Genomic DNA, 11,409 nt, shown 5'->3' with positions numbered 1-11,409 from the left:
TATAAAATAAATAATAGTAACCGTAATAATAGAAATATGAAACATATATTTAAAAAAAACACTGTTCAAAAAACACACTGTACATAGTGTGGTAAAGTGTATGCAGTTTCCTTAACCCTTGTGTTGCCTTCGGGTCATTTTGACCCGATTCAATGTTTAACCCTCCTGTTACCTTTATATTTACTAACATATTTTACCCTTGAGGTCAATATGACCCCAGCTATTAAAATCTCCAGAAAATTATTAGAATTAATATTGTTTTCCAAGTTTAAGTGTGAGGTACTTTATGTTTGTTTGTTGACTCCCGAAAGAACACCGACATTAAACATTGAATCGGGTCAAAATGACCCGAAGGCAACACAAGGGTTAAGGAAACTGCATACACTTTACCACACTATGTACAGTGTGTTTTTTGAACAGTGTTTTTTAAAATATATGTTTCATATTTCTATTATTACGGTTACTATTATTTATTTTATAGTGTGTTTGTTTTGTACCTCTGTTGACTCGGAGAACCCTGCAAAAATAATTCCGATGTGTCTGGACTGCTGGTCTAGACACAGATGGCAAGTAAAAAACCTTGAACCTTGAAATGGTTCTTTGAAGAACCCTGGTTTGAAAGGTCTTTTGTAGAACCAAAATCGGTTCTTCTGACATCACTCTGAAGAACCATTTTTCTGTGTGCATGAAGTAACTCACCCGGCCGTGCCCGTTCAGGTGGACAGCGAGGCCTTGTCTTGTCGGATGAAATGCAGAACAGCAGCTTCTCCATTTCTACCGGCGACGACCACCGTGTCCAACGGGGTGAAACTGCAAACAGTTTGAGGAAGTTCTCACATCCTCCTCCTCTTTCCTTTCCTCACCTTCACGTTTCAATCCCGACCACGAGCTCGGAGAGGTTGTCACCGTCTACTGGAATCAGCTCCTCTCGGCGGCGTCATGTTGCGCAATCTCTGAGGAACAACACATGAGCGACCACAGCTCAGAGACTTCAGGCAGAGCCACGTTTCACGAGGTCATTCGATTCCTCACATTTGTTTTCTAACGAACTGAAACTTCAGAGATCGTGAGAATGCAAAGACACAAAAGGGAGATACTTATGGTACGCACTCCTGTGGTAGAATAAGTTGTTTGTTCTGCTTGGAAAACACACAACAATCATAACCGTTTCAAGATGGAAAGAGAGTCTTACTAGGAAAAAGACAAATCAAGATTTGTGAATCATTATCATCATCATCATTATTAGAATCATTTAAACTAAAATAATGTTGTTAAATACAGTTGATGGTACACATCCATGACACGCTGTGGTTGGCTTTAAACAAATATAAATACAAACATTATACCACATTTCATGATGTCGAGGCTCAAAATATCCTGTATCCTGTGTGTATATATATATATGTACCCTGCCTTCGCCCAATGTCAGCTGGGATTGGCTCCAGCGCCCCGCGACCCTAATGAGGATAAGCGGTATGGAAGGATAATGGATGGATATATATATGTACACTACCGTTCAAAAGTTTGGGGTCATCCAGACAATTTCGTGTCTTCCATGAAAACTCACTTTTATTTATCAAATGAATTGAAAATTTAATAGAAAATATAGTCAAGACATTGACAAGGTTAGAAATAATGATTAATATTTGAAGTATTAATTTTGTTCTTCAAACTTCAAGCTCAAAGGAAGGCCAGTTGTATGCTTATATCACCAGCATAACTGTTTTCAGCTGTGCTAACATAATTGCACAAGGGTTTTCTAATCAGACATTAGTCTTCTAAGGCGATTAGCAAACACAATGTACCATTAGAACACTGGAGTGATAGTTGATGGAAATGGGCCTCTATACACCTCTGGAGATATTTCATTAGAAACCAGACGTTTCCACCTAGAATAGTCATTTACCACATTAACAATGTAAAGTGTGTATTTTTGATTAATGTTATCTTTATTGAAAAAACAGTGCTTTTCTTTGAAAAATAAAGACATTTCTAAGTGACCCCTAACATTTGAACGGTAGTGTATATGTATGCATATATATGTACAAGAAGAGGTTAACGCTTCTTCCTTAAAGTGCATATCTAAATAAATACGTTGACAATTTTCTTTTGTATTTCAGATCATAACCTTTATATATACATGTGCCAGATGAAATGTATATATATATATATACAGTATGTGTGTGTACAACCACACTAGAGGCAAATAATAAAATCCTTAAGGGACTTGTGTCCATCTTACTGCACATCATTTATATGCTGTTTGTTTTCATCTTAACATCTATTACATCCAATAGAATATTGTTCTTAATGCTTAGTGCTTCGTCTGTGCACCGCGGCGCACAGACGAAGCACTAAGCATAAAGAACAATAGAACTGAATAGAGAATATTCCTGAAAAGAAACCTGCATCCCCACTTGTGCGTGTAGACGTGTTTGTTTCCTGTCCGTTCTCTCTAGTGCCGCCCGCGGACGAGTTTCCTGTTTTGCTGGCAAATGAGAAAACGAGATGGTGCTGAGATTCTTCCATGTTTTGAACTAAAGTGTCCCACCCCATCTCAACCCGTCACCTCCTTTCACCCACGGCCAAGAACACTTGCTGTAATTATAGCAGGAGGGATATCATCACCCAAACACAAAAGCACTGAAAGGGAGGGGAGAGGACAGCAGGTCACAGGCCCTCCTGAGCACAGAGACATACATATGCATTAAAAGAATGTTCTGGAAAATGAAAACAGCTCTACTCCCATGTTTAGGGTGCCATCGCCCCTCGCGCGTTACTTTATTCCTTATTCCAGGGATGTCTGCAATCTTTTAAACAATAAATACATGTCATGCATGATGCTGAGTGACTAACATGGGGACTTTGTCAGAGGGCAAAGTGAAGTTGCTCCACGTCTGTCTCCTCTTCGTATAAACAGCGCCCTCTAGTGCTGCAACATGTGTACTGTACTGTGTTATATTAGGAGATTTCTCCTAATTTAATGTCAAAGCACACCCCTTCAACGGAGATACTCTATCCGTCCCAGCCAACCAATGTGTGTGTGTGTGTGTGCATGTTAATGTTGTCAATCAATCTGACATAAATGTGTCCAATGTTTATGAATTATTATTATATATTTAATCAATTCATTACATATGTTCTCCCTTTACAATTTATATTTCAGGAATATTTAGCGATTCACCTTTTCAGTGCAAATCATTAAGACAAAAAAGGTAACGTTCGGAGTGTTAGTAGCCTATTTCCGTTGTGTCTTACTTTTGGTATAACCCTCTCACATATCCCCCCCCCGTCCGGACAAAGAAATGGTATCGTCCAAACATGGCGGCGTCCGTTTGGAAGCGATGTGTGACTGCAGCTGTCAAAGTTAAACGTGTATCTCCGTCTCTCTCAGGTAAACACATCTCGCATCTGTCCACAATAACAACATAGTTTAATATGATCGTATTTATTTGTGTAACTTCTGTTTATTTGGCTTTTATTGTCTATATTCTGATGTTTCGGAAGCTTAAGGTCTCCAGTTCATTGCGTTAGCTGACTAGCTAACGCTGTAGGCACTGAGGTCTCAACACGCAGGTTGCTGCTGTTGAGGTCTCCGAAAGTAATAACCAGCCTATATATAACTAATAACCCGCTTATTGGTCCATAATAACCAGCTTATAGAGATGTAGTGTTTGTGTCTGCATGACCTGGTGGACTGCTTGTCTTCGCAGCCAGGAGATGGATGCTCTCTGCAGCTTACACCGATACCAGCGTGTGGGAGTCGAGAGAGAAGGACCCTCAGAACCTGGGTAAGATCAAACTGTCTAACAGGTATAGTTAAGATAACAATTAAGTTAACACTCACCACTATTCTACAACAATAGAGGTCAGGATGTGTCGGCCTTGTCCAGAAGAACCCGATTCTCCTCCTATTACTTATGTCAGCATTCAACAACGTAACCCTTAATGGCAAGAAAATAAGAACCAAACAGAATGGAAGATACAAAAGTTAAAATGGGTACAAGTTAAATTGGGTGCAGTTTAAGTTGCAGTCTGTCTTCCAAATTTAGGCAACATGAGGACACATTTCCTCCTACATGTGATGTTTTTATTAAAGTGTGAATAGTAAGTGAATGCTGAAATCTAACGTCTGCACTTTTTGTAGACTTAGACTGAAAGTATTAAACTGTCAGGATACAAAAGTTTGTATTGAATGCCGGTCTCTCTGATTTTGAGAGGACCCGATTATCTATTCAGTAATATTATTTTCACCCCTTGAGGATATTTTGATATTATTGATATTCTTGACTTGTTCTTGATCCGATATTTTCCAGATTTTGTAATCACAACTTAACCAATTTGAGGTTGTTGGTCTTGTGTATTGTCTCCAAATATTGTTAATTAAGACACAATTAAATTCTGAAGTTGTCATTGACCTATTTAAGCTTGAGTTACACATTTACCTGCAACACAAACACAAACCGGTGCTGCGTGTGCACTCGATCGTCACCGGGTGGCAGCCTAACACTGCAGTCTCATGATGCACCGATTGTACACTGTATAATTATACACAGCCATACAGTAAAATACACAGTGATTATATATTATAGAACATAATTAACTTTTTTTTTCTTTCAGCCATACTGGCCACCAGTATGGACAAAACATACACCAGGAATCTCCCAGTTAGTTCTCTGACTGTGTCACGGGTAAGCTCTAGATTTACATCGCCCATGTTTTATTCGTCTAGTGTCCACCTTGCGCAGGTAGATCAACGAATAAGTTTAGATTTGACAGCAGTGGGTACAAATATTTCTGTAACTACATATTTTCTGTCTGTTTCAGTTTGTTGACAACATTTCCGCTCGAGAGGAAGTTGATCAAGCGGAGTACTACCTTTACAAGTAAGAGGAATCGTTTTACTATTTCTTCATCTGTTTCTGCTGCTTCCTTAGTTTTCTTGGAATGAAATGTCTGTTTGGCTTTTCTGTTTTGGTTTATGTATTAAGTCACATGTTTTTTGTTTGGGGACACTGCAGACCTTTCCTGTTTATTACGCTTTCCTCCTGAATCTGCACCCATTATTTTGATTATGAGATTTATTGCATTTCCCAATCATACCCTTGTTCACTGCGCATGCATTTTCTAGAGCGGGTAGAGAATTTAATAAGTACCTTTCCACTTTGAAAAGCTTGTAAATCGTAAATACAATTGTTATAGATTAAATCGTAGTTAATGAGGTTTGACTAGTATTTTGGTGATTATGGTGATTTTTTTAAGACAATTGTGGCACATTAATAAAGCTGTGATCGATATATAAAAAACATTGTCTTTTTCCTCCTTTCAGATTTCGCCATAGTCCAAACTGTTGGTACCTGAGAGACTGGACCATTCACAGTTGGGTCAGGCAGTGTCTAAAATACGGGGCCAGAGAGAAGGCCCTGCACACAATAAAAAACAAGGTAAACAACACATTATGATCCCTCCTCATATTTAGAACAATCAACTGAGCACAGAAGACTTTTTTGCTCAGTGCAAAGGAGACACATCTTTATAATCAGTAAGGAAATCTGATCACAGGCTCCCGATCGGGGCCGCCAGCTGCAGCTACCGAGCAGTGTAAGCGATCACAGATCCAATCTTAACCACCCAGATGCATTTTCAAACTGATCTGAGCAATAACAAATGACATCAAACATGTTTGACATTTTCAGCACAGCATGTGCACTGTTCCTGAATGAGTCGTATCTGGGAATCACTGAATTATTCCAAAAGCAGATATGTGTTCTAAGCCCATTGCGTGTTTACAGTCGGGTCAAACGGAGCATACTCGCTGGGTTTGGCCGCCTGTGATGGTGTTGTGAAACTGAGATAAAAGGTCTCGATGTCAGTGTGACGCATTAGAACCATCAGCTGTGTTATGGTGTGATATACACTGTTCACGAAATCATGAACTGTAAACGGTCAATATTCACGGATAAATAACATTAAAATGCGTGTGTATGTGTGCAGGTCCAGTATGGAATATTCCCAGATGACTTCACCTTCAACCTGCTCATAGATGCTTACATTGAGGATGGCGACTTTACAAGTAAGACCTTTTTCTAACGCATGTTTTCAATCAAACATTTTGTAAAAATAGATAAACTGAAATAAAGTACAACCACATTCTATTTGATGTAAAATATTTTGGGCCTGTCAAATCACCATGATCAGATTTCAAACATGGCGCTCCTTGTTTGTAACAGATGGGTACAAGGGGAAGTAAATAGTTTTAGTTTTTGGCAAATAGGGTTCAGATTACATTTACGTTTATTTAGCCATTAAATACTGTATAACTTCAGAATTTAAACTCACATCCACTGTTGTTTTAAGGATGCTACATTTTCAACGTTCCTTAGATTACAACACCCAACTCGAGCATTAGCACCACCAGCTGTTAATTAACTCCTAATATTTATATGACTTTAGTGGATGAAAAGAAATGTGGATTAATTTGCATTTTATTTTTATTTGTGTGTAAAAAAAAAAAAGTACTTAATTTGAAGAATTTTTAAAATGTGATTAGTTGACAATATAGAACAATACCAGACTTATTTCTAACTTGACAAAAGGTGGTCAGGAGTAGTGAGTTTAAAAGCATTACATTAAATATGATTTTAAATTATCATAACTACGAAGAAATTACATTTAAGGAAACAAGACTATTATTCTACGAAGGAATCGCCTGAAAAATAACTCGCGGCGTAGGAAGAAGACAACAACAGTGTCGTGTGGAAATGCCGTCATGTGTTTTGTTGTACAGGTGCATGCTCTGTGGTTGAGGAGGTGATGCTTCAGGAGGCCTTCGACCTTCCCTCCACACAGATCCTGTCTCTGCACGCCTTGGCCAGTTACCGAGCAACGAGGCCACAGCTCGCTGTGAGTGAGGCGCCGGCAACCGCAACTCGTCAGCACGAACCGTCCGACGTTCGTCCTGATGAGAGGCTTACCGTTGCTCCTCGCTGTGTTCAGGTGTCGGGGGAGCGGGCGCTGGGGGCATCGCTGCTCATCTGCGGGCTGCGGCGAGACGACACCGCTGGCCTCGGCGCTCAGCTGCTCGGCAATGCTCTGCTGGGTGTGGACACAAGTTTCTTCCACCCCGGCGGTGGCGTTTAGTTCCTTTTCATAATGCCGTTTGTCTCATGCGTCCTCCTGCTTCCCTGTCCAGGCAAGGTGGAGATGTCAAAGGGCATAAACGCCGTGTTCAAAGGGATGCCTCTCTTCTGGGGTCATGGATATCTGGACCGAGCGCTGGCCGTTATGGAGAGAGTGGCCGCTGCTTCTGGTGACGTCAAGCTGTCCAAAGACACGGTAAGTGAAGTAAAATCAAGTTCAAAGAGTGTTTCAGTGTGTGTGTGCGTGTGTGTGTCCATTCATCCGAAAGAAGAAACCTTCCTGTCGAAAAAAGGACATTTTAAGATCTCTTTGATTATGAAGCTATTTATTATCAAGGTTTGTTTGCGAATATTTCCCGCGAGTAGATTCCATGAAAGTCAATCCACAGACGCGAATGGAGCCGATTTTCATCCAGTTATTCAGACAGTCGCTGAAGGTCCCCGAGGTGTGTGAGCCGACGGGTGATGTTATATTTATATATATATATATATGTATATGATATGGGCGCTTGGTGTTCTGACGTTTGTGCGATTTCCACAAGTACAACGCAGAAATAGTAGTTTTTTCTTCCATGGTGGAAATTATAACCGTTTCCATGGAGATAAGCCACAGAGATAAGCCACACCCCCTCTCCAGCGTGAATGAATTGAATAAATAAACCACAAATAGTCTGGCGAGTAAACTCACGTGAGTAAGTGTGAATATCCGATTGCGTATTACTTGTGTAGCCCTCACAGCGATGTCAGATGTTCAGGATTATGATCTGGAATTCCTCATTTGCGTTCATGATCATCTCCTGCTCGTCAGCGGAGAAAAAAGAGGCTCCTCCTTTCAGTTTATTTCACTTTGTGCTGTTAGAAAATCATGGTTTCGGTGATCAACGGTTCTCCCTTTTGAAGTTGGACGTCCACGCGCAATCATCCTGAGGACTGACGCCTGGTTCAAATTAACGAGATAGTTTCAGGGCGGATCAGCCTTTGAGAAACCGCGATAGCCTGGTTTCAATCATCGGGTTGATTTCAGCTGGATAATAGGACATTTGATCGACCTAGTTGACTCACGTACGAGGAAAGGGGCCCAGATCAGTTCTCGGTATCAACAGATAGCCGGAGTTGAAATAATTATTATTAGGAGAAAAAAAGATTGTGGTGGTTCCTAAATTGATTCATATAACATAAAAACTTTTTTTTCTCACTTTTATGATGAATATTGGCGATTTAATTTCTTACTGGATCAGTCCTCGTTATCGATCTTCTCCACTGACTGTGGGTTTGACATCAAACAAACATATATTAGTGGTAATATAACATTTATTAATAAACATGTTTAAGTGTTATACTGTCGTGAATTGAACTTTCTTTCCAAGAGGATCCTGTGTAATCACACACACACACACACACACAGAGAAGAGACAGCTGTTATTTTCCAGGCGGGGTGTATTAACGCAGACAGTCTTCATCCGCTGAGATAAACATGCATGCTGTCATATCGTTTTACATATTTGCACCATGACAGTCGGGCGTGGCTCCTCCGATCCGGCCTGTCCAGTCCAATCGCCCAGCTTTGTCCACGTCTAATGAGATTTTGACGAGCCTGGAGCCAAGAAGACATCTCTGAGAGTCATTGCAACAGGAACTAAACAGCGCGTGTCAGACGCACAGCAATAGTGCAGACCAGCAGATAACACCGTCGGACTGAGAGGAAATATTACATCTCTAATGAAGGTGGCGTCGCCTCAGCTGACAGTTAATCTCGCTCCCTCCCAAGTTGAGGTGTTCGGCCTCTTTCGTCCTACACATGCAATCTTTAAATAACGAACTGCATCTGGCTAACGCATGTACTTTTTATTTGAGTAACGTCCGTTCCAGAACTGCACGCCACATTGTTAAAACTAAAAAAATAATGATCTTTCTGTCTACTGAACGTTCCTTTTCATTATTTCTCCAGCTGGACGCCATGAGTGACGTGCTGCAGGAACTCTCCTCTTCCTCAGACAGCGACTCCTCCGGAGCGGAGTCGGCCGGCGAGGGGGAGGAGGAGGAGAAGAAGGAAGAAGACACCAGAGATGAAGACGACCAGGCCGAGCAGGCAAAGCTACCGCAGTACGTCAGCAGATTCAAGGTTTGTTGTGTACATCACCCGCGCTTCTGTTTTGTAGATACTGGATTGACATTAATATCCGTTGTCAGGGCGAGCCGGTAAACATGTGACGACCAGTGTTTCCTGTCATAACTCTGGTTGTACGTGTGTGGTTTAAAAAAAAAAGTGTTTTAATGATCCTAAATATTTAATTTGAACAACAACCATAATTTAACACATACTCGCAACATTCTTCGTTAACTTACTGTGTAATGATGAAACGATGATCTGCTTTAACATCAGCGTGTCACTTCTTGAGACGAGTCTTTGTAGCCTGAAGCGATGTTCATGCCAGCGAGCCGTGCAGCCGTAAGCTGGCCGGTTCGGTGCTTTTAATAATAAAAACCCTCTGATATTGTCTCGTCGGCTTCAGATTGTATCTTTATTTGCTCTCTTGTCGAATGCACAGAGAAATGTAATGATAACATTGCTCCATCTTGTTATCAGCGATCAGAAAACTCAGGAAATCGAACTGGCCAGGACGACAAAACCAATTCACACATATTCACACATGGTCTATAACATTTGCGGCACTAAATTATGTGGTTCACAGCAGTAATGTCTATGTATTTATTATGCCACTCAAGTTACTTCGATGAAGTGATGAGGTCACCATGCGGCGCTTCGGCGTCTCTTTGTTTCCCTCTTCAGGAACTGAGCAGCCAGCTGGAGTCTCTGGGTAAAGTGGACTCCGCCTCTTTCCAGGCGTCAGTGGCCGCTCTGGCCCAGCAGGACCTGGCTGCTGCAGAGCAACCCGACTTGGAGCAGTACCTGGGCCGGCTGCAGACCTGGGAGGCCGAGAACAGGCATCTGATCGAGAGAGAGAAAGAGATGAGGGTGAAGGCGGAGCAGGAGAAACTAGAGCGGCTCGCTGCCAATGTGGCAGCGTGGCAGCAGGAAGCGGCAGGCGTAGGGACCAGAGATCGCTGAACTGTCCGTCGCGTACGCACATTGTAATTGTTTAAATGTTCTATGCGTATAAAATGTCAAAATATCACCTTGTGTCACTTGTTCCTTTTGTATATAACAATTAGCGTTTGCTTAAGCGAAAAGTATTGCTCTGTTTTTATAGCATTAAATGGGGCGGATATATATTTATTGTGAAAATACAATTTGTGTGTGTGCGTGTGGGGGGGCAGGGGTTGAAATGGGTATTGCGCTGAAGAATTTGCTGATCTCTAAAGAGAGCCAGATTATTTGCATGGAAAGGAATGCATTAATGGCCCCCGAAAACTTTTTTGTTCACAAAGTTAAACATGAGAATAGACACGACGTGCACATCTGTGGAGTAACGTGACCTTACTAATGCACGAAAAACATTTCAGGTTTTACCACAAATTAAAGCCTGAATTGTTTCGACTTTAGAAAGATAAGATAATCGATCTTTGGAGAGAGAATGTTGTCGCGGTTGCGCTCATGATGCCGTCACTCCACAGGATGCTGCAGCTGTTCAGTCTTCAGGATGTGGTGAAGGAGTGTATGGAATATGTTCAACGCGTCTGACCTGCTCAATAACAATCTAACTTTATAAAACACATCTCAGCATGACCACAAGCTCCGAAACATATGTTGTGGCGCACGTGAAGTCATTGCTTCATCAACAGTAACAGTTAATTTAAATATACACTACCGTTCAAAAGTTTGGGGTCACTTAGAAATGTCTTTATTTTTCAAAGAAAAGCACTGTTTTTTCAATAAAGATAACATTAATCAAAAATACACACTACATTGTTAATGTGGTAAATGACTCTTCTAGGTGGAAACGTCTGGTTTCTAATGAAATATCTCCATAGGTGTATAGAGGCCCATTTCCATCAACGATCACTCCAGTGTTCTAATGGTACATTGTGTTTGCTAATCGCCTTAGAAGACTAATATCTGATAAGAAAACTCTTGCGCAATTATGTTAGCACAGCTGAAAACAGTTATGCTGGTGATATAAGCCATACAACTGGCCTTCCTTTGAGCTTGAAGTTTGAAGAACAAAATTAATACTTCAAATATTAATCATTATTTCTAACCTTGTCAATGTCTTGACTATATTTTCTATTAAATTTTCAATTCATTTGATAAATAAAAGTGAGTTTTCATGGAAGACACGAAATTGTTTGGATGACCCCAAACTTTTGA

General features: G+C 40.9%; 1 protein-coding gene across 1 annotated transcript; it reads left to right on the top strand.

Annotated features, from left to right (window-relative positions):
- Positions 1-3,309: 3,309 nt before the first annotated feature.
- mrps27 (mitochondrial ribosomal protein S27) lies at positions 3,310-10,276 on the top strand. The gene is made up of 11 exons (XM_056419898.1): positions 3,310-3,394; positions 3,714-3,791; positions 4,621-4,691; positions 4,828-4,886; positions 5,330-5,444; positions 5,995-6,073; positions 6,788-6,903; positions 6,997-7,099; positions 7,193-7,335; positions 9,088-9,261; positions 9,931-10,276. The coding sequence occupies exons 1-11, from the start codon at positions 3,322-3,324 to the stop codon at positions 10,207-10,209; spliced, it is 1,290 nt and encodes a 429-aa protein (XP_056275873.1). The 5' UTR covers positions 3,310-3,321; the 3' UTR covers positions 10,210-10,276.
- The last annotated feature ends 1,133 nt before the right edge of the window (positions 10,277-11,409 follow it).

This window comes from Pseudoliparis swirei, chromosome 7, assembly GCF_029220125.1.
Source record: "Pseudoliparis swirei isolate HS2019 ecotype Mariana Trench chromosome 7, NWPU_hadal_v1, whole genome shotgun sequence".
NCBI lineage: Eukaryota > Metazoa > Chordata > Actinopteri > Perciformes > Liparidae > Pseudoliparis > Pseudoliparis swirei.
Note: the sequence above shows the minus strand (reverse complement) of the source record. Positions and strands in the feature narration are given on the sequence as shown.

Excerpts from the sequence above, each read along its gene's own strand:
- mrps27 (XM_056419898.1), top strand. The coding sequence starts at position 3,322 with ATGGCGGCGTCCGTTTGGAAGCGATGTGTGACTGCAGCTGTCAAAGTT. Across the intron at positions 3,792-4,620 it reads GAAGGACCCTCAGAACCTGG|CCATACTGGCCACCAGTATG; the intron begins GTAAGATCAAAC and ends TTTTTCTTTCAG. Across the intron at positions 7,336-9,087 it reads TCAAGCTGTCCAAAGACACG|CTGGACGCCATGAGTGACGT; the intron begins GTAAGTGAAGTA and ends TTATTTCTCCAG.